At 41.8% G+C, this 24,222-nt stretch overlaps 1 protein-coding gene across 1 annotated transcript in view; it reads left to right on the forward strand.

The window, feature by feature from the left end:
* The window catches only part of AR (androgen receptor), a 146,001-nt gene extending 123,440 nt beyond the window's left edge, over positions 1-22,561 (forward strand). Inside the window, exons 6-9 of the mRNA XM_019520996.1 lie at positions 10,803-10,947; positions 13,404-13,534; positions 14,049-14,206; positions 15,534-22,561. Coding sequence (XP_019376541.1) covers positions 10,803-10,947; positions 13,404-13,534; positions 14,049-14,206; positions 15,534-15,689 — 590 coding nt within the window. The 3' untranslated portion in view covers positions 15,690-22,561. The remainder of the gene's footprint in view (positions 1-10,802; positions 10,948-13,403; positions 13,535-14,048; positions 14,207-15,533) is intronic.
* Positions 22,562-24,222: the final 1,661 nt, after the last annotated feature.

Raw genomic sequence — 24,222 nt, forward strand, 5'->3', positions numbered from 1 at the left:
GGTTTTGTTTATAAGCTCTGCGAGTTTGCAAATTGTATGTTTCAGTAAAAACTATACTGTTTCAGGCTGGGGACCATTGCCAGCTGCCTTTGTTTAGAGCATCCCCAAGGTTACAGTACCCCGTATTCATGAAACACTTAAGTGAATTCACTTACTGTGTTTGTGAGGCTACCAACCAAGTCCTGTATTCAAACTGCTCCTTCCAGACAGCATAAACTGCTAGTCTGCTAAATGGAAATGACAAAATAAGGCCAAGGCTGTGCTGAAAGCCAAATTAACTTTCTGGAAATGGGGCAATAAAAGAAGATGTATCCTTACCTCAAGTCGTAACTTGAGGCATTCTGACAAGACCCAGGGAACAACCTTCCCAATGTATGCAGAAGGTCTTAGCTGGGGCAAAACAATCTTTCTGCCAAATGTTAAAATCTACTGGTGAGACCTGACATAGTGTGATTTGATTTATTCCTTCTTAAGTTTTAATGCCTTGACTGGCACTGCAGAAGCAAGTGTTAGTTCATTGTGTTCTTCAGACTACTGTGTATTAGACCCAGAGAAAATGTATTTAGATGCAAACAAGCTGTTCCATTTCCTTCCAGGCTCAAATGTAGGAAAGGCTCAGTCATCCAGCAAGACCAGAGACCAGTCATTTACTAGACAACAGACCTCTCATGCCAGTTGTTTTTTTTTAAAGAGCAGGTAGAGACAGCACAGCTCAGAGGACTGTAAGCTTAGAGAACATCTTGCATGTGCATACCATAGATATAACAGCAATGAGCTGCTATTCAGCCATGCCATCTGTGGGTTCACACAGGTAAACTCCAGATTTACACACATTCACACACACACAACTGGATATGCCATGGGTTAGATCTTTAGATGGATGTGGCCATTGGAACTGCTCAACTGCACATGCAGACACCCGTCTTGGTCAGATTACTTTGTCCTTCAGGCAGATATATTATTGCAGGACAAAATGACCACAGTGATTTCATCCCAAGAAACTCCTTCCAAATTCAAAAAATGTATGAACCTAAGAAGCCTTGAACAAAAGAATGAGTAAGGTCTCCCTGCTGTATTAGATACCTTGGTACAAGTGTATCTATTCCCAATCCATAGTCCATAATGAGCTTCTTGGTTTTCCGACAGCCTGCAATAGAACATAGGAACCTATGGCTGGAGAGGTCAGATGTAAAAGAAGGAATCTCAGCAGTTACTGAAGGAAAAAAAAATGTTCTGATGCATACAGACTCAGATAATGGATTTCTCTAAACTTACACCAGAGTGCCTCCATTTTGCCCCAGAATCTCACATCTCTGTGAGGAATGATCTTTTTTTTCTTCAGATCCCCAGTATTGGAGATGACCCCATGAATCTCCAGATGCAGCGCTCAGGACTAGAAACTTGCCTACATCTTCCAAGAATTCGGCACATGCACACCAGACATGATAGAAGATGCTAAACTTTCCTAACTAATAAGTTGGAGTAAGAACAAGCTAGGACCTTCACTAATAAAAACTGTCAACTCCTCTTAAGAAGGAAATGTATCTCCTGCTCTTAAACAACAGCAATAGTAATAGTATAAGCAAGGCTAACAAAGGCATTGACTGGTATGAGCAACTTTGCAAACTGCTGTCCATTTTTTGCCTTCCCTTTCCTACGTAAGATCCTTGAGAAGCTATTTAAAAGTCTTCATTCTCACATCTTTGCTCCTAACATGCTGGATCCTTCCTAGCGGGGTTTCAAACTAGTGCACGGGACTACACTAGTTGCTTGCTTTCTAGTGAATGTTCACCTCTTTTCTGTAAGTATCCTGCTGATGGACCCTCTGGGACACTTGATAGCTCCTGACTATCAATCTGTCTTATTCTATCTTTAGGCAACTGCAAGGATAACGAGAAATGTCCTGAATGGTCAGGTCCTGCCTCTCAGACTAAACACAGAGGCTTACTATAGGCAAATATTCTTCCACATCTACAACTGTGGTGTTCAGTGGGGCTTAATTCTTTCCTCTGTCTTTCTTAATGTCTCTACATAGCAGCTAGTAAGTAAATATGGGCAGCACTGCCAGCGCTAGCCAGCCACTTTTAAGTTCCATATCTTTTATCTCAACTATAGACAATATCATCTCCTTACTTTCTCAGTTCCTAACTGAGATAATGACCTGGGTGTGAAGGAGCAATTGGTTGACATTGAACCCTTTCAAAAGTGAGGTAATGCTGTTGGAAGAAAAGAGTGCTTTGGAAGACTCTACTATGTTACAACACTTGCCGTCAAAGACATCTGCCCTCAGGTAGTTACTTATATTTATCCCTCAGGATCTTTTAGGGTACCACGCTTACGTGGACAGCCAAAAAGTACCCACCAACATCTTACCTGGCTAGAAAATTCTTCCCTCTCCAATCCAGATTTTGTTCTAGTATTTCCAGACCTTGGTGAAATGTGAACTGACTGCAGTTCTCTCTTTTAGAGCACTGCCATATACTCTGAGAAATCAGCAAGTAGTTAGCATATAGCTACCAACCAGCTCAGTAACAAAGGTTATTTGGCACAGACAAAATTCTTTTTTTTCCCTTAAAGCTCTGCACATTATGGTGTAATCTGAATTGTAATGTCTCTCTCCATCAGCATGACTTTCCATCACAACTGTGTTCCACTGAAACTAGGGTCAGTGTGGGTTGATGCAAGAATGCAGGGATCACTTGCTTTTCTTGAAATCAGATTAAGTCTGTTTCCCTCAGCTTTTCCACAATAGTGTTGCTGTGCATACCAACAATGACATTTATTAATAGTAAAAATCAGCAATCTTAACCACCCCTGCACCCCTTGCATTACTTCCTCCAGAAGGAAGAGACGATAATACTACTACCGTCTTTCCTCTGCCTAAGAGGCATTTAGATACTAAATAATGAATGTTTATGTAAGTATCTGATGTAGATAGAAACTGACTTAATTCATTTGAACTTCTAAACACTATCCTACAACTGTCTAAGTTTATAATCTGATTTAAGTAAATTCTATATTGGTTAATATAATATAAATCTTTAAGAATAAGACTAATGTAGCTAAGCAAACTGAAATTTGACAAATGCATGAGAAACGTGGCTTGGATTATTACCTAAAAATTAAAAGGAAGAGAACTGTTACAGTGATTCTCAACCAGGATGCCACCATGGGCTGCTGTGTAATGTTAGCTCTGTTAGGTGTGCAAATATTATTCAGAAGGTAAACCCAGAGATTTTAAATAGGAATCCATAGCGTTACAAACATTCTGACCTGTTGTGATATTTTTGAGTTCTTTGCAACAGAAAAATTGTACTATTATTTTTCTGTATTCAAAAACTGAGTGAAAGATAAGAGCTGCCATTTACCAAGGGATGTCTGAAGTCCTAAAAAGATTGAGAACCACTGGACTAGTAAAATACAGCCTTTATCTTTTAAATTGCTAATTTATAATTCTGTTCAGTGTCATGCAGAAAGAACATCCAAAGTAAATTCTGGTGTTTAGATAACACTTTAGCGGGAATGCCACAAAATAGTTTAAACACAATTAAAGGATTATTTATAAAACATTTCTACAGAGATGGTGTAATGAAACCAGAATAGGATTCTAATTTTTTTGTATGGTCACTGCATTTAGGAGTCAGGAGAATGCCATCCACGATCTACAAACCGAGAATGCCACTCTGACAGATAGGCTAACTGGAATATAAGGAACAATTGTGAGGGACTGAAAAACTGACAGCACCCTAAGACAACCTAGGAATATTGGGGGGAAAGAGACCGTTCCATGATGTCGATATAGTATATTAGGCCTGACAGCAAGATTGTAAAAGCAGTGCACAAATGGGAGATAAAACTAACTCTTTGGTGATTCATCCCCTTCCTCCCCAAAAACAACTGACTAGAACAGCAGTATTGCCCTATGCCAAGTCTCATCTCAGCAGTAAGCTAAAGTCTCTGTGGTTCTGCCTGTTACAAACTGATTATTTTTTCCATTAAGGAGGCATGTTCAGTGTGAGCATTGGTTAGCTCAGGACAAGTGAATCACATGATACCTGACAAAGGGAAGAGTCACCAAAAAGAAAAGATCCCAAGGGACCCTGCCAATAAGATCTTTTCACCTGAAAGTACAATGCACTGTTTTAAAATGACTCCTAGTTCAAAGGGTGCATAGGACAGAAAGCAGAAGAAATCCAAGTAGAGGTCTAGCTCAAGAGTGTCAAAGATACTGCCCACAGAGCCACATCACATGGTCCATTGGCTTCCTGGGGTAGCTGGGAATTTAGGGACAGTGGGCAGAAGCAGGGCCCACTTACAAAATCCAGGGGACAGAGCCTACTAGGGACATGTTTTGACTGATGTGACAGAGTGTCACTTGCTTTGCTGTGAGGGGTGGTTCGAAATCTGGCCTGCAAGGAGCTCTGTGTGCAGATCCAGCCTGGGAGGCCAAGCAAGTTTGCCACCCTGGTCTACGTGGAAAGGAAGGTTTAAGTTGTTGCAGGAATGCTGCTCTAGCACATAGGTCACAGACAGAAGATTTAAATAATCCGTGAAATTTGACCAGTTTTGAAAGGCAGGCAGTGGAAAATACTCCCTCCTTCCTTTTTCATACATTTTAAATTGAGCCAAAAAGTTGCAGCTGGCTTAAATCAGTGCTTAATATTTTAGTTTAAAAAGGACTTGCTTAAAAATCATTTAAAAAATATTTGCTTTATTTTTACAAGAGAAATACCTAAAATTGCTGGGAAATTAGCTCTAAGATTCCACATAAGAAACGTTGAAGAACCAGCTTTGAAACCTTTTGTCCATTTTACAGCAGGTCTGCACCGGGACAGGTCCCAAGTTCTAATTAGTTGGATAACAGAGTGAGCATGTCTCCTCTTTTCTCCAGGGATCCAGGATACATACTGCTGTGCCAGAGAGATCATTTATCAGCCTGATGTTACCCAAGATAAAAATAGGTATATATTAAAACAGTGCAGGTTCTTTATACTAGTCCTTTGAGTTAGGGCTAGTGGTAGTCCACTGACTAGAGTTGTTTGGAGTTTCTCAAAAATCTGCCTAATCATTTGCTCTAAGAGTACTAAGGTGGAAAATTTTAAAGAGAAAAAGGCTAATTTAATTGAAATCATCAATAGTATTAATAAAGGAATTAAAAATTGTTAAAAATAATGTTAAATACAAGAAATTTCAAAGTTTCACTCAGGTTATAAATATTTATAACAAATGTTTGGGAGGAAGGAATTGAAGAATGCTTTTAAAAGTCTGGGGGCAGTACATTGGGCACTAAATGGTTAATAATGTGTAATGGCCAGATTATTCAAAACTGGTACTGAGACACCTTACAGGGGCCTGGTTTTCAGCAAATGCTGGATACCTTCCCTGTGAACAATCAGCTCCCCTGTAAGGTGATTCATGTTAGATACACAAGGTCAGTAATTGCTTTTGAAAATACAGGCTACCATGTTTCTGGTAACTGTGTATTAAAACACACCTCAAAGCAGTCTTTAAGGCTAAACAAATAAATTATTACCTTTACATAATATTAATAAAATATTAATGATAAAAGCTAGGCTGTTTTAAAGGAAACCCAAACACAATGTAGGATAAGAAATAAAAGCCACAGAAGCCAATTCATTGATTGATTCACACATTCAAACACTAAACATTGAAATCTGCCAATTTGATTCCAACCTCATAGTTTAATTAAGGAGACTAAATAAATACTGACATAGAAGGTGACACTTGAGGTATTTGTTTCCTTCGGCTGATGCTGAATCAAGTGATCATGGTCTTCCTGTTGCATTAATTGGGCTTTGTACTGGGTCTTTGTATTGCTGTAAAATACACTGGGTCAGTTTATAAAATCACGCAAAAATATGGAAAGACTTTGTATGAGGACTAGAAAACTTCAACTTGGACATTTTTGTGAAGGGGCTAAAGTTACTGACAGAGAAATGTTAACCTGAGAAAACACACAGGGTCATGCAAAATGAGCCTAGGTTCTAAACTCCAAACTGATGAGATCTGGGAAGAAGGCCTTGTGAAGATTGTTGAGCACTGGAGATGTCAGAGAAGAATGGTATCCATCAACTACTTAGACCCATGAAATGCCAAAAGTGAAGCCAGGAAATCCAAACTGTTTTGTCAATGAAGATTTATGGATCTTGGTTTCTGGGAACAGAACTCAAAACTGTATGCAGTTAGAAATATGAACCCAGAAAACATGTTTTCACTTTGGAGTATTAAAGAGTCAACTCATGTTCTTCATGGATCATCACTTCTTCCAATGAAATGAGAGTTCTATCCTGTTTGAGACACAGCACCTTGTCAAAAAGCAAATACGTAACTGAGCCATTCATCAGAATTGAACAGAAAAACTAAAATGCCTTCAGCAAACTGCTTCCCCTGCTGAAAATACTTGAGTGAGACACTGAGACTCTTAGTCAGCTGGATGCTGTAGGCTTCCCTGGCAGGTATCAAATAAAGACTCATAAGACAAGCTCCTTGGAGCTCTCTCTTAAGCCTCTCAGAAGATCAACATGATGCCAAAATAAAACAAGAGTACAACTGAAACAGCATCTTATACATGGCTTTCTGGCCAGAGTTTCACCCTCACTGGCTCTTTCTCCTCCCCTCCACACCTGAGGGGACCACAAGGGCCATCACCACCAGGAGCAACACCAACAGAAGCTTGGCCAGAGCATCTTTAAAAGCCCTCTTCCTCTTCTGTGACAGTGCAGGTATGTTTGTGGTCTCTAATTCATTTATGATGCTTAGGTTCCCTCTCTTCAGTAGGATTAAAAGGATCAGCCCCAAAGCCCAGGTTTGAGGCATACAATTATTTCCTAATGCAGAACTTTAAAAAATCATGTATATATTTTCTTCATCTTTCACTTGCCTTTACCTCTCCGTTATGTCTTAACTTGCGGTTAATGCCAGGCCCTAAAAGTGTTGAGCCCATGTACCACCAATGAAGTTTTAATACCCCTTCCAGAAGAGAGAATCTCCCAACTTTTGTATTTCCTTTAACAAAAAGCACCTTTATAATAATACTGGAATGCTAGATTTTTTTTAAGTGATTTGTCATCGGACCTTTCAATTTGATGGAGCCAGGTGTGAGGCAGGTGGTCACTTCACACTGTGAAACACCACTTGGAATAGACCTGGCTGTAATTGAAGGACTTACACCATGGCAAGCCTCTTCTTTCCAATGGTCACATAGATTCTTTCTCAGGAGAATGAATTTGTGCTTGTATGCAGCACTGGATGCCTCTGCTCTGTGGTACTGATTGGAACCAGCACAGTACCTACTGCGGTGTCTGTAGAACAATTCATGGTTTGCTAATGTCTGGGCTTACCAGCCCTGAATCTCTGTTCAGGGGTTTCAAGTTAAAGAATATCTGTAGACTGTTTGGTTCATTCCAATTTTTCAGGTCCCTTCCCCAACCACCCATTTTTGTTTTTTGTTTGTTTGGGGGGTTTTTTTGAGGGGGGTGGATTTTTTTTGACTAATCAATGATGGGACCGGAGATTTGTAATAACCTGCCATCCCTGAAAGACTGAGCCTGTTTCCTGGGCTTGGGAACAGGCCAGTTCTTAAGAACTTCCAACTTTGCAGGCTCTTGCTTGATGCATCTGCTTTCTGCCTCCACTTTACCCTCCTCCATTGTTACTTACAAAGTACTGTCTGAAAGTGCTATTTTTATGGCTAACAAAAGGGACAGATCTCATTTTACACACGTCCCCAATATAATTCAGAACGGACTGACCAGCTGCTAAAAAGTCGCTGGAAGCCATTGGGGTGTTAAATGCTGATTTTAGAGCCAGTCTTCAGCGACTGCTCATTTCTGACTCTCGAGCCCTTTCAAAGATTCTGAGATAGGAATCAATATGCCACCAGCAGCATCTCCTTCCGCTGGGGGAACAGTTTAGTCTTTGTGCTCCTTATAGACTCAGCATTCCAAATTCTCCCATCGCTTACTAAGTTACCAGGTATCTGGTTACTCAGTCTCTTCAGTTCCAGTTCAGGCTGACACTGTTTCTCCATCTGCTGGTGGCATTGATGCTCCTACTCTGCAAGTACCTGCTGCATTGGATCCAGCTTCTCTCTCTCAAGCTCTAACTTTCTGTTTCAGACTCTGCTGACTCAGGGATCTTGGTCTGGACAGGGTCTGGTGGCTTCTCTATTGGCTGGATGCACTCTAAGCATCCACTCCCATGCCCTTTTTGGAATCCTCTTGGTCCTCCTCCTGTCTTCATGTCTCTTTCTCCACTGACTTCTGCTGCCTCCTCCAGTAAGCTAAGTCTTCCCCTAAGTCTTCACTCGGTTCTGAAATACCATTTCCTTCCTGGCTAGCTGAAAATAGTAGGTATGTGTGGCTTTTACACTCTTTGGAGTTTAGTTGCCTTTCTCTGCATAATTCTAGTAACTCATCTTTCCCATCTTCCTCTTCCAGCTATCTTCCCAAAAAGGCTAAAAGATTTGCTCTTAAGCTTGTGATTACCACAAAACTGCAAAATGGAGGTCCTAATGCAGAATGGAAGTTACAGTACAAAGTGTTGTTCACAATTTGATACAGGCATGTCCCATTCTCTGACGCAGAATTAAGGAAGAGGGAAGTCCTTTGAAGAACTTTTGTCTTCTATCAGATCCCCTTCAAAGGAAGCCAGCTGCCCACTGAATGCAGTTAGTTCACAGTATCATGGTTCTTCTGTACTCCTCAGTAAGTGTAGACACCCAAAGCATTAGCCTTTGTGGAGGTGCAGCTGTGCTTCTGTTTCTTCTCCACTGGCATGGAGCTGAGCCTTCTTGCTAAACCAAAACCCCTGTCCCTTCTAAGGCAACACATGTTCAAAATAGCCAAATGGAACAAAATGTCCAGTGAAGCCCAGATCCCCTCTCAGCCTCTGTACTAAGGGGCCAAACAGTTTTGTCTGTTGATCCAGAGGTGTGAGGGGAAACTGGATCTATATAGCCAATATAGCTGCAAAAATGCTCTTTTCCACTTGTGACTAGATAGGATGGGGCAGGGTTCTCAGTCAGTTACAGATCTGGTCTCCATGATTGATACATTCATATCCTCCAGGCCCAAGTACTGCAACTCATTATATCAAGGAATGGAGCTAAGCAGCCTGTGAAAGCTTCATCTGATATAGAACATGTGCTTGCTTAGCAGAAGAGCTGTGATAAACAGCACCCTGTGCCCTATTGCCTGCACTGGCTCCCCACTGAGTTACAAAATCAAATTCAAGATCTGGTTTTAAATATAAATTACACCTTTCCCAGAGGAAAGATTGTCTCTTTCTTTATGTCCATGCCCCATTAAGGTTGTTATTGAGTCAATAATTAGTTAATGTGACCTGACACCTGAGAATGGAAAATTACCTATACTAGTTCAGAGTAACACTGTTTTAACAGGAATTGTGTTTTAATGCTGTTAATTGAAAGCTGAAAGAAAGCAAGCTTAACACAATTACAGTTTAGTGCTAACATGATTTGCACTCACGTGAAATTAACAGTTTCTCAGACAAGAAATGGGAGCTTGAACTGATGATGAATTATAATTACTAACTGGTGGCATTAGCATTGTTTTTAACGTTTTATTAAAATAAGAGAAAAGTTCATAGTAAGGTGAAGTCAGAACTGCAGGTGGCCTTTTTGCTATAACTACTAGCAAATCTCCAGAGAAAATAGGAATAAGTGATTGTAAACTTAGTGTGTGACACTTGCATGTATGGGTGCCGATGTGTGAAAACTTGATTATCAGTGTCAATGGAGGTGGTGTCATTGACTTCAGTGGGCCCAAAATTTCACCTGTTAAGAGAAATTGATTGGTTAAGACTATCCTAATGCCTAGGGAATCCTGCTCTGATAATGGCTAAGCACATGACAACTACTGCTGCTACAAATAGTTAGCAGAACAAATCAACCGGCAGATCTCTATCTGACAATTATGTGGAACGGTAGCTTGAGAGAAATCATTTTTGATGTTAGTATTGCCCTGTCCCCTTTTGATGTGCTTATTTTGGCCACCTGGTACATATTGGGTTAAACTAAGATTGTGTACTTTAGGGGGCAGAGGCTATCTAAGTTTACAATGTGTAAGTATAGCACTTAGCACAGTGGTGCATCAGTCTGAGGCATCTAGGCATTTCTGCAGCATTAAAAAGCAAATATAATGTGTCAGAATAATAACTAAAAATGTGGGTGTTAGACTATAGTTAGTCTGAGGCACTCGGCAGTGGCAGCCAGAAGCTCTGGGCACCTTTTTCTGCCACTGAGTTGCTGTGTTGCCTTGGGAAAATCACTTGACTCCTCTGTCTCGCCTTCCCTGTCTGCGTACTTATGGGATAAACTTTATTCATCTCAATCTTGCTGGGACATAAATACTGCTTGTAAAGTTCTTTGGGAAATTCTGGGGAAAGCTATTATAATGCAATGTATTATTAACCTTTTTAATTCCTCCAACCTGGTTGGGTTTTCACCTCTTCTTTATTTTTTTCCTATGCTGAGAGTCAAACCCAGCAGCTGCAAGCACTGACTTGGAAGCTTCACATTTAACCTCAGCATGTCGGGGCCAAGGCTTTAGGTTGCCAGGTGGCCACATGGATAGGTCCACATATGCAAGCATCCCATGTGCTCGAGCTCTTAGATGGACAACCAGGTACCTTGGGAAACATCGATATTAGTCTGCGGACCACCTTGGCATCACTTTCTAGAAATTCATGGGAGTGCAGGCTGAGAAGTTAACCCTGGTGAATCCAATTTAAATGTTACCTCTATTTATGGGTTTTCATAGGGTTCTGTAACCTGCACATGGATGACCAAATGTCAGTAATCCAGTATTCCTGGATGGGTCTAATGGTTTTCGCCATGGGATGGAGATCTTTCACCAACGTGAACTCCAGAATGCTTTACTTCGCTCCAGATTTGGTCTTCAATGAGTAAGTGTTCAACAGCAGCAATTTAGGTTTGTTTGCATTGTCCTTCTCAGAAGGGGGTGGAGGCAGCTGTCTCCCAGGCTACCTGTCAGGATGGTTCAGAGACCCTCACTGAGGCCATATGCTCTTTGGGTTTATCTCCACTCCAGTGGAGAGCCCTGTGTAAGCAGATTACAACAATTTCCACACTCAGGCAAACTCGTTTTCCTGTGTTAACCTGCATTGATCTCCTTGAAGTGATCCAGGAGCCATAGGTGAAGTGGTGCTACTAAGTGTCTGAGGAGTCTAAAAGGGACCAAGACCCACAGACAGATCTGGCTGTGTTTAATAGTGTGTCTGTTTGGCTCCCTGGGTATCACTAGCCACTCAGCACTGCTGCGCAAAGGTAGCTTGGCATAAAGTAAAGAGGTAGGGAGCAGTTGATGTCAGCCCCTGGAAATGCTGGCACCCTGGCTTTCACAGGTGCTCTCACTGTAGCTAGAAATGAATTGAGTAAACTAAGCTCTTTGATGCCTTTCAGTTGAACCTAACTACTCAATTTTATTGCTCTTTTAAAAGAGTTGCTCAGAGTGCTCTGTGCTGTGATATTTATTTTGAAACCTCCAACAGCCTTGTCTGATGATGATAGCTAAGCACCTAAATAGTTAAGATTCTTGCCTGTATGTAAACCTCTTTAATGAAAAGGAGGTCATCTAGCACAGAATTATATGAATTCTTTAATTTCTTCTGTGTCTCGAGTCCTCATACTCATAGTGCACTTGTAGAAGTGGAGGCAGAATGAACCTGTTAATTGCCTGGAGTGACAGCCTGATAATCTCCACAGAGCTCATGGCTAGAGCAAAACTTGCATAAAGCATGTCTCAAAGGGAAAGAGATGCCAATAAAAGGGAGCTTTGCATAGTTGACAGTGAGTTGATTATGGCAAATGTCTGGGATGAGTTATGTGCTCAGAGTGTACCAGGAATTAACTTGTTAGGTCATAAATCATTTGTACTCTAATGTTTCCAAGGAGGCAAAATCTAACAACTGCAGGTATTTTTATAGCCTGAAGCATCTGCAGTCTTTTCTGATCAAGTTTCCCCATTCCCGGTTAGGTTGTGAGATATGTATAAACACCACATTTTGCTCAGCTACAGCTGATCAGCTATCAGGGACCCCAGTCCTAGGATTTGCTCTCTTTTCACCAAAGTCCTCTGAAAGTTACCAAAGCCTGGAGTGTTACCTTTCTGTTGGTACAAAGAGAAAAGAAAGGAGAAGAGGAGTGGCACAGTATTGGTGCCCAGTTAGGGTGGCCTCAGTATTGGTCTCCTGACAGTTCTCCATATTCTTGCTTTGATTGCTTAGTTATTCCCTTTTCCTCCCTCAGACCTTCCTTTCCCTGGGGTCCAGGTTTCAATTTCCCTCCTTCCTTTTCTTCCTAGTGCTGTCCTTTCCCAGCTTTCCATTCCTCTTCCCTGACGTATTTTGTTCTCTCCCATATCCCTTCTCTGTCTTCTCCCAGGAGCCCATGCCTGCACCTTTCTGACGTCACCGAACAGTTATGCATGAGGGAATCAGACAGATTGGGGCTTTATTCTTGCTCTCTCTCCCCAGCGCACATCTTCATCTAGCCTCTTTATTCACCTGCTCTATCGTACACTCATCCCCAACTCACATGACACCATTAGGGCTTGTGTCAAGCTCCTAACTGCAGCTGGTCTCAGCTCATCTGGAGCATACTTTCTTCAGAGGGTACTGACCTCTCCAACTCCCTGTGCATGGCAGTGTCCTCCAGGAGCCCCTGGTTTTCTGCTTGCACCTGCTAGGGTGGAAGTTCCACGTGATGGGGCATTTCATGACTGTACTGATACAGCAAATAAATCCATTATATATATGTCTAGTGAGTATAAAAAGCAGCAGGAGATAAGCCACAGGTTTTACAAGGAAGCAGCAAGGAAATTTCTGCCTTGATGTTAATGTCTCAGTGCAGAATGATGACAAAAACATACCTGGAGTTCCTGCAGGCTACACTCCATTTTTGCCTTCAGCCACATTGTGGCAGGAAATGGAGATCCTGAAAGTCCTGAGATATCCTGCCTCCCCTCCTGTCACTACAGGGCTGAAGTGTGAGCAGAAATTGTAATCCTTCCTCCAGGAGCTCACACAAGAATCCACACCCGCTTTGCTTTGCTAAATATGGTAAAACATTGCAGTCACTTTTGGAGAAAGCAGAGGGTCAAGTGAACCTTTAAAATCCCATGTGGTCATCCCTTCCCATTACACTTGGTATTTTGGAAAATGTTCCTTTCCCGTATTCAGATTTTGCTGCCATGAGATTCTGCTAGAGATAAGTTAGATGGAATGCACTAGGCTAGACTGAGGGTTGCTGGGTTTTTTAATGAAGATACTGAGCAGCATGCATATATCATGCTGGCGGTGCTTTCATCTTCTTGCCAACATGTTGTGTGCCTTTTTACCAGGTACCGAATGCACAAATCCAGAATGTACAGCCAGTGTGTCAGGATGCGGCATCTCTCTCAGGAGTTTGGGTGGCTTCAGATCACACCCCAGGAGTTTCTCTGTATGAAAGCCCTACTCCTCTTCAGTATTAGTAAGTATTGGTGCCCTTCTCTCCAAAACTTATTGTTGGATATGTCCTGAATGTTTCCCTTTCTGTTTTCAAACTATCCCATCATGACCATGACAGTAAGGCCAGAAAAGGCAATCCAGTCCTGTCCTCTGCTGTTGCAGGCTAGGGAACTCCCTATGTAGTTCCCTAGCCTGTTGCAAAGTCCTGCCCTGGTTGTTGACTTAGCTGTGCCCCTGGAGAGATTGTCCATCTACTCAACTGTTCTTGCTAAATGGGCCTCCAAGTAGGAACCAGGTGAGCAGGAAAATCTGACCACAGCCTGTGCTGGGTCTGCCATGCTGCCTCTATTTTGTAACAATCAGAACATGAAACAAAAGCTATGTTGTATGCGGAAGCTCGCCCTTCCTCCAGCAAAGCTGAGGGAAAAATACAATCCCTGTTGTTGTTGTACCTGGGTTAGCTATTTTCTCAGTTGTTTCTTTTTTCGTTGGTTCTCCACATTTATTACTGCTTCTTTGCCTTATCCCCATTACAGTTCCAGTGGATGGACTGAAGAATCAGAAGCTGTTTGATGAACTTCGAATGAACTACATAAAGGAACTAGATCGTATCATTGCTTACAAGAGAAAGAATCCCACATCCTGTTCTCGGCGCTTCTACCAGCTCACCAAGGTCCTGGACTCCGTGCATCCTGTAAGAGAGGGCAGCAGCGTGGACGGATGCATGGAAGCATTAATAGTCTTTTTCTGGGGTGTCATAGAGTCTATTGGGGCTCTGGGATTTGGGGCTAGAGGAAATGTGGCAGATGCAAACAAGTTGTAAGGGACATAGGGAAATGGCCTCCTAACTGGTGGCCATGGAAATGACTGTGGTAATATAGAGAGTGTTCTAACCCAAGATCTTGTTTCATGACATACTTCCTTTATTGGCAGTTTTGTAGTGCCCATCACTGTAGCCAAGGACTCAAAGACAGACAAATTATTGAGATAGATCTTGGTTTTGTCCTAATGTCACTATTAATAAAAGAACAAGAGGGAAAAACTTGCAGGAAACTGCATGCTTTACAGCATTGGTACCAGCAAGCTGGTTGATCACCTGAGATAACTAATCCAGATGAGTAGTTAGCTAGGCTCATTGTAGGGAAGCACAAGAGAGTACTGTAGATAAAGTAAAATACAGGTATGCATTTTAAGTAGATTTTGACAGTTTTCTGGTGCTTCCACTATAGAAACAGAATACATCCAAGTTTTTCAAACTTTCCCTCATGTTACCTACTGTTTAACTCTCCATCACATGCTTAAAGAGGTTTTCTGAGAGGGATTCGAAGAGTACATTATGTTTACAGAACAGGAAAAAGATGACAGCTCTACTCAAGGTGTCAAAGCCAACCGCCATACTAACCATGTAATTCCTCTTTGAAAAGTGTCAGCAGCAGCACCATGGAGCTCACTCCATCAGCGATGGTACATCAGTGGGTCTTCTCTGACTGGTACCTCATCACTGATGATAATAATTCTACTGTTGGGACTTAGTTAACAATATGAACTCAGGCTAATATAGGTGACATCTTCTGAGGGCTATGTTAGTTTCTACAGGGAAAAGATAAGATAAAGAAATGATAGTCAGGTTAGCCCTACTGAATACACCTCTGTGAATAAGAAAGCACCATTTTTATGTAGTTATTTTCCAAACAGAAACACCTCTTAGGCCTTTGTGTGCTAGTAATAAGAGCAGCGCATTGCTCTGTCTGCTACACATGCAGCCCACGGCCTGTTAGCTCACTTTTTTTCATTCTCAGGACAAACAACAGCCATTTGGCAGCTATTCCCAGACACCAAAAAGTTTGTAGTGTCCAGAGAGCAGAAACCCTGGCTCACAGTAGGTGAGCCAGGACTTCACTGTACTCCCTGCTAATGGTTCCTCTGTATTCTGCATAGTGTTAGCAATGTGAAAAGAGCCACTTGATGGAGAAGATACGTCATTCATTTGACCTTCCTTCCTTCTCCTTTCTCTTTCCTAGATTGCCAAGGAGCTGCATCAGTTTACATTTGACCTCTTAATTAAAGCGCACATGGTCAGCGTGGACTACCCTGAAATGATGGCTGAAATCATCTCTGTCCAGGTTCCCAAGATCCTGTCTGGAAAAGTCAAACCCATCTACTTCCATGCACAGTGATATTCTGGAGAGAGTCGCATTGCGCTGCCATCCCCCTTATCAGCCATCTCCTGCCTGTTATCTCTGCACTACTGTACTGCAGTGCCTTGGGGAATCCCCTCTAAAGATACTCTTGGTGAGAAGATGTACAGTATCAAACTACTACCTGCTGGGATTCCTTTCATTTCTATTTTTTCCTGTGGTACCTCTGAACTGAACTACCTGCCATGGCTTCCGCCTGTGTTTGGATGGCTCCGTCTCTTTAAATGTTGTGACATATCATGACTATGTGACAGTGTCCAGTGGCACTTGTTTACAGTCTTTTGCTTGTGTATTTTCCATGGTGACGTACCTGTGACCCAGTGCCATGTCAGTTTGGGAGAAATGCCACCCTTCATTCTCACCTTAAAACAAAACAAAGCAAGAAGCAAATGAAGCCTGCGCATTTATGGGAAGGGGTTATTTTCCTTATTCCCCAGGGTGTTTTCCTGTTTTTTATTTGCATTATGTCTCTAAGAGGCAGGTGAATTCAAATACAGTAGTAGTGAAGCAGAGAGGTGTCAAGGGGGAAAGAGCACAACTTGCTGAGGTTATCATATCTTTCTAAATCAGACAGCTGCTAGCTTATGAATATTCAGTCCTGGTGCTGAAAATATGTATCTTGTCCTCTGCTCTGGCCATGTGTTCAGGCCTCAAACCCATGGTCTTTTCACAGCTGAGAGAAGCATTAAGTACTCACTTCTGTAAGAAATGCCCAATCTGGAGTGGAGGGCTGGAAAGGATTGTGATCTTTGGAAACCTTCAAAGATTGCAAAGGGCTGTTTTCATCCAGGACATTTTTTTCTGAGGACTGGATCAAAGCCTGTCCAGTGAATGTCCAGAAGTCTACCAATGTCACATTCCAGTTTTGAATTTTTTTTCCCCTTTCCTCAGTTGTATCCAACTTTCATGAGTGCCTGAAGTCTCTTCACACCCCTGCCTCTGGCATGCTCCCTTTCAGTGTCTGGCATCTCTACTTGTCTCTGGTTTCTCTCTAGGGTTATCTGAAAGTCTAGATTTTCCTGGTTATGCTTTGCATTTGCCTTTTTTCTGAACTCTATCGCAGACTGTTTAGGATACCTACAGGCCGACATCACAGAAGCAGAGCAACCAGAGCTCTGGTGCTTTGGACTGTGTGAGGACAAGTGATCCTTTGTTGTCAATCCTGCTCCTTTTGGAAACAATTGCAGCTGGCATGAAATTGCCATGAGATTTCCATATTGTTTCAGGGAAATTGTAAACAAATCACATAAGAAACTCCTACTCCTCCTTCGAGGTGCACGCAACTCCCCTGATGAGGAAGGATCATCTTCACATAAGGGAGATCAAGGGAGTACACCCTGACCAATGACGCAGTAAAGACAGCACTATCAAAACAAAACTCACAGACCATGCCTGAATTGATGACAGTGTTTCATCCTGCAGCAGAACCAGTGGAGGTAGAGAAACCTGCCTGGTGGACATGAATAATTATTCAAAACAAAACAAATCAGACACTCAGTTTTTTCGATATTAGCAACTTTCTGTAGTCGGGACTGTTTCAGAAAGGGACATCTGTTTTTTTCAAAGCAGGGTAACACTGACTTGAATCCTCCCACTGGAAAGCTCTGCTTGGTATTCCTGAGAAATTATTATTCTGCCCATGAATGTTATTCAGATTTATTGTTTAAGGCTGTACTGAACATGTAGGAATATAATTCTTCACCTTAATGTCTCACAGGTCCCTTCAGAGTCCTACTTCCCCTTGTCTCATGAGTCCAACAGAAGAGCAAAAGTCCTGCTGTCGGCCCCGGTTAGTGATTTAAGCCTGTCCTATGGACTTCTGCTGGCATAGGTGTGTGGGTGACTGGTGTGAGGAGATGCTACCCTGATTGACATGGCTGTGCCTGAAAAAATCCCCAGTGTAGATGCACTTATACTTGCAAACCTGCACCTTTCTTCATTGTGTTTTGCTCAGGGAGGTTATTTTACTACAACTGTTCAAAGCACAGGTTTGTTTGTATGGTCCTGTCCACATTAGAAGCACTTCGTCAGTCCGGTATACGGGTATTCCTGTACCAAAAAAGCAAACCAAACAAAGACAGAGTCTTAGCTTTTGGAGGAGATGGATTTCCTGTGTGATAACAGCTGATAACATTTGCCAAATAACCATTTAAACATGAGGAGAAGAAGGAGGTTCAGGCTTGTGGAACCCCATCAGCTCAACTCTCCCCCAGATCCATGGGTCTATTCCAACTGAATCCTGCCACACAAAAGCAATCACCACTATTCTTCTGCTGTTTGGGCCTTTCATGGATTGTGACCAATGACTGTTCTTCTAGTCAGGCAGCCCCACATGCTTCCTTGTGATGTGTTTTGGTTCTGAACAGAGTAAATGTCAGCACAGATGGTGGCTGCAGAGTTTCCCTGATTCTCTCCAGTTGTCCTGTGCAGAGTTCTCTGAACAAAAAGTATGTTTACAGTGTTTTTGGATGAGTTAACTCTCTTGTGATAGATTAATTTGATTGCATCCTTCCCCCTTTGCCCCTTCTGGAGAGTAATGAAACAGCAATGAGTTCTTTTTTAATGCTAACGAATATACTCTGCTATCATAAATATTTGTTTTCATTGTTTTGGAGGGTTACAAAAAACTGAAATTTCATTGGAATCTACTGATTTTGAGAATGCACCAGTGAAAAGATCCACGTGTACTAGCTCCTGCTTTTCAGCACTGTGGATCTTCTGTTGAGTTACAAAAAAAAAATACATTGAAGGTCTGAGTTGGCACAGCATTCTCATTCTGCTGTAAAACAGGAGGATGTTGAGAGTGGTGATAAACTCTTCCTTTAAAGAAAGCTTCTATTTTGCACTGCTCAAGTCAATCCGAAGGTTTCGCTTTTGGTGCCACTCTGGAGTGTCAGTGGAGTGCTGGCAAATGTCTAAAGTCAAACTGAACATTTACAGACAAACAGCCTTGTTTGGTGTTGGAACCACGTAGATAATGGGGGGAGGGATGGAGGAGGATACTGTCCATGTGTCATCTGCAAAACATTTGCAATGTGTGGGTATAGTGCTTGTCAAACTATTTATCCTTTAGGAAAGAAATGTGCTCATTTGAATATTGCCTGTCCAATATTGTACATACATAGCTAGATTGCCTTTACTGAGGTCTACTAGTAGCTCCTGTGCCATTCAAGCTGTATTAGGGGATGGTGGGGGGTGTTAAGTTTTATTCTGTAGCTTTTAAATGTTCGGTAGGTTTCTGCCATTTTTTCCCCCTAAATTGGAAAGTTGGATTTGTTATGACATTACTGAAAGTATGACTGAGGGATCCAGTCAAAGAACGAGGATTGGCAACATGCTGATTTGGGTACCTTCAGGTTACAAATCCAATACTGTCTTCAGCCACTGATACTATTCCCCTTTCTGTATCATCTCTGTCCAAACTCTATCTAAAACTGTCTCCTCAGGCCCTTTTCAGTTCCTGAAAGCAAACTGAAGAAGTGCAAAAGTGCTTCTGTTGCTATGTCCCTTTGTAGTTCAGTTCTTATTTTGTATGCAAAGTAAGTTTGCATTCTTATTTCTACTGTTGCTTAAATAAAGCAAATGGAATCTCATAATCCATACACTAATGTGGAAGTTTTCCCTAAGCATACTAAGCAGATCATTTAGCTTTTTGCTTTATCGCACTCCAGAAGCAGAGGAAGCCATTTGCTTACTTGGCATTGTTTTCCATAACACGGAAGCAAATATCTTGCAAGCCCCTCTCTAGTTTCACTGAGCTGAATTCTCCTTTCAGATCCAAGGATGCAGTTTCTTTTGGAGTTACATGCATGACCAGGCTGCACTAACTGCATATGGTCTTAACTTGGCAAGTACCCCAAAACTATACCACCCTGCCAAAGACCAGGGGAGTGTCATTTAGGATAACTGCTACAGAATCTGCAGTGTGTATTTTGAGCCAAATCCTGAGGATCTAACTCCCTTTTTGCTGAGTCCTTACACATAAAGCTCCCATTAACTACCTCTGAGTTTGCCTCAGTAGGGACTTGCCAAAAACCCAAGAAGCTGATTCACTTCTTACTTACACAGTTGTAAATCAAGAATGTCAGGAATCCAAGAAATGTTGAAAGCCAATAGGATTATGACGGTGTAAGTAAGTAGTGAATCAGGCTCCACAGAAATGCCTCGGAATTTGTTTCCTCAAGTACATGCTGAATAATTATCGCATACTGGTAAATTCCCCGTTACATACATGTATAAGTGCATGCCCAGCGACTGTCCTGCTGCTCTGGTAATAGGTTGTAAGGAGGTTGCCATGTTCTGTATGTGAATGAATATGGCTTATCTGGTATTTAAACCTTGTGAGGTAATGTGCTACTTGCCTCCTAGTTCTACAAGCATGAGCCTGAACCATAGCAAGAGATCCTAACAGTGTCATCTCAAAAGGACTAAATGTCCATGCACTGGGCACCTGATGACAGACAGCAAGAGGTCTCCCCATTTTTACATACAATACATCTGTGACTGTCGATGTTGATCTCTCCCTTAAAGTGTAAAAGAGAAAAACAAAGAGAGAAAGAGGGTCTTCTTATGTTACCCAAGATTTCTAGTCTGAGTCCTTACTTAAAGGACATTTTTCGTTCTCAGTGAGAGAGAAAGAGAGAGAGATTCTTCAGTAGATGGGCCCTTAAGTCTGTGGATGTGTTAATAGACGCATTTATTTAATCTTTTTTTCTGGTAGGTACTGACCAGGATTTAAAAGGTCCATTTTTACATAGTGTACACGAGCAGATGCTGGCATCCTTTATTCTGGTGTCACTTAGTTTGTCCAGGTCCCTTAAACCCTCCTGCTAGATGGGGATATTTACACTAGAAGAACACTAGAGAAAACCCCAACTTTTGCACCTTTTGATAGCATAGAGATTTAATTCAATGCATAGTGTTGAAATGCATAGTAAGCTGGTATTTATTTTGTAGCCATGTTTCAAAATGGATTTACAGAGTAAGAGAAATGATGTTTCCTGTATTAGCTATTCCTCTAAACCCTGCCTGCACCTTCAGATTTGTGTCCAGTTAGCAACTAGTATTGTGCCTGGAAAGTACATTGGCAATTGCACTCTGAGTACATGTGAAAACTGGACTGCCTCCACTGGCCGAGCGCCTTCACCCAGGATGCAGCAACCTCAGCACTCTGCAGCCCTGAGAAGGTTTTGTGGGCATGATGTATTCAAACACTCTAAGTTAAGAGGGCAACTAAGTAATTTGGAGATAAAGTGTGGAAAGCTATAATCCATAACTGACTCATGTGGAGGCTAGTGCTAAAAACTCTTCGGATGCTAATTTACTTTTCCAGTTACAAAGGAGTCCTCATTTTGTTGTACTTACTTTGGAGAGAGGATTAATTTTAGGAAGACAGAATCCAACCCCTCCACATAACACCCATCCATTAAGCCAAGTTTGACCTGTACTCTAATCACTACCTTGGAAGTGAAGATGGGCCTCCTGGGTCCTTCCCCTTTTGAAAGGGCAAGGAAGCCTACTCTTAGATGGCAAAGGTGCATGCCTGTCCTTCACATAAAACCACAGCAAATGTATACTGAGCTGCTCTCCCTGGTATTTTGCATTATACTGTTGGGTCTTAGAGATGTTGTATAAAGACTGTGGCAAATTGACAGCTGTTTTTATTTCTTAATATTTCTTTAATTAAAGGTTCTCTATATAGATATATTTTTCTTTGTAATAATCCTAAAAGTTTATTGCTGGTGCCTCTGTGCTGGTGTGGTCTCCCAATTCACAGCTCTGTGGAAGCAAGAAAGAATAGTCACTGCAATCTTTTGTCTCACTGTATGTGAGTAGGCTTATGAGGCAAACACATCTCTCATTCAGCGGGGCTACCAAAAGGAAGTGAGTGGCAGCCCACAACTTGGTTGAGCCAACTTTCAAATACAACATTGCCAATTTCTCACTAGATTTTCACCCATGTCATGCTATTCGAAGGAGCTAGCAAGGCCTTGGGCTTCTGAGGCATGGCATCAAAGTCCTTTGTTCAGTCTCTGTCTGCCCATGCTATTACTTTGCTAAGCTTTTCTCATTCTCTGCCAGGTTTACAGTTAAATGTACTGATACTATTTGCTACACATACAGAATTGCAATTTCTTTCAGACAGGGTGTGCATACACAAGACACTTCCAGCGCAGTAGACTAATTCTACTGTGCATTAGTGCGGTGGGCAAAACCCATGGTAATGCGTTAATGCACAGTAGCATCAATTACCATGCATTCAGGTAGTACCTGTAACTATAGGTACTAAACTTAATGCATTTTAATTATGTCGCTTTAATGAACGTGTAGATGCGCCTACAGCCCTTTTTAAATAGTGGTATTCTGAAGCCTTTATATTTATAGGTGTGAAGTGCTAAATTTCACTCCTTCAGAAGTCAATGGATTTTTTTTTCTATTGACTTTACTGGAACGAGGATCTAGCCCTAAATACATTTAAGAAAGAAAATAGACACCTATTATGTTAAGCATCACTGAGATTTTGCCTGAAGATGACTTCTTGCCGTTTCAGTCCACAAAGATGTGGCTGAATATGCCTACCCAAAAGATCAGTGACTGAGAATTTACCATGCTAGGTTGAACAGCATTTATTTTTGCTTGTAATTAGCTAAAAAAGAAACATTTTTGATACCAAGGATAAACAACCAACCAACCATAATACAGTATAGTTCACGTTTGAGTTCAGTGTGGGCGCTCAGCCAATGCTGTGCAGCAGGACAAACTTCACACTGTGGCGTTCAGCTCTCTTTTTGTAATCTTGAAATCTGTTGTTGTTCTAAATACAATAAAAGGCAGAACCTTGTTTGTTGGAACACTGGTGTGTCTGTGCATGTGTGTTTGGCTTTCATTTATTTCAGATGCACATTTGGAAAATGTCATTTGGTGAAAAATATTTGTATTGGGCTTGCCAAAAAAAAAAAAAAATTGGCCATTTTTCCAGAGTTGAGGCTTTATGCTTGGGTTATTCTTAAAATCTGACTATGGAAAATGAATAGTCCCTTATCTTGACTGTTAATTCATTTATACATGAAATGACTAATCTTTTCATACTAGTCTCTTTGGTGCTTTTAAATTGAATTTTATTAAATTAATGTATTTAATTAAATTAGGTGCTAAAAGAATGCCCAGTATCCTCTTCCTGTTTTAGCATCTCATGTGGTTGTCACTGTTGTTAAATGACCAGTAACTGGAAACCATTCTGCTCAGACTTCATTATAAAATTGACCTGTGATCTCCAAATAATACAAGACATTGTGTTTTTATCAGCCCAGTCCTTAATTAAAAGCAGAAAAGTGGAGTCTTGTATTTGTCCAGGCTTAAATTAGACAAACCAAAGTGCTTAAAAGCAAAATGACCTGTTTGTACACATTTAACTGGGAATGGCTAGCATGTAATTCCATAGCAATAACCACATATACCAATACCCTGAAAACTGAAAGGAAAATGTTCTTGTGGCTGAACAATACAAAAAACAGCTTGGAGAAGTGGGATAGTATTGTGCTAAGTCAGCTGTGGAGGATGTGGTTCTGAACCTTTATCCGAGTTGCAGCTAAAAAGGAACGCATTAGTAGTTTCAGACTTAATCTGTGCTTGACATTTGTTCATGCCAGTCACCAAGCTAAGCTGTCAGTACAGAGAAAAGCCCAAGGCAGGAGTTGCAGAACCTCAGGGTGTTGGCAAAACTGCGGGGAATGTTGATCTGAAAACCAGTGGCAACAGCAATAGGAGTAGAGGTGAACTGGCAGAGTGCAGAGGGAGTCTAGGACTGGAAGAGCAGTAGGGCAGGTCATGGCAGGGCTGCAAGTCAGTAGGCTGAGTCATCTGAGAGCCTCCAAGTTGGATACTATGACAAGCCAAGTGCAGGGCAAGTCACTTAGGGAGCTACGGTGGAGAAGCTTGAGTGGTAGGAGTGCAGCTCAGAAAGCACATTGGACAAGCTGTAGAGCCAAATCATGCCCATGCTTGTCCCTGTAACTCCAAACTGAAAGCCTGAAATCTTTCATTTTCCTACTGAAATTAATGCCCTCAGCCCCCACTAAGGGAACCTTCTTAACAATTAGCAATATATTCCTGAAATTTGACCTTGTACCAGATGTGAGTGATGCTAAAAATGAGGCATACACCCAATGGAAGGGAGGGGCCATCACCAGGGAGGGCTATACCTCTGTTGCTTGGGACTGCAGGGGGGCAGTCAGGAAGGCCAAGGTGGAGATGGGACTGGGACTAGCTTCCTGGATCGAGGACAACAAGAAGTCCTTTTTTAAATACATAGGGGGCAAAAAGAAGGTACCGGGTAATGTGGGGCCTCTGCAGGACTTGCTAGGAAATCTGGTCATCGCACCAGACAGCAGAGCTAACCTATTTAACAATTTCTTTGCCTCCATTTTTCTGAGTAGGGACCTGGTCATCCCTCCCCATTGGGACCCCCGTAGGCCCCGTGGGAGGCGCACCCAGGCCTAGGGTCAGAGAGGAC

The sequence above is a fragment of the Gavialis gangeticus genome, unplaced genomic scaffold (assembly GCF_001723915.1).
Source record: "Gavialis gangeticus isolate Ggan-Ray unplaced genomic scaffold, GavGan_comp1, whole genome shotgun sequence".
Classification (NCBI taxonomy): Eukaryota; Metazoa; Chordata; order Crocodylia; family Gavialidae; genus Gavialis; species Gavialis gangeticus.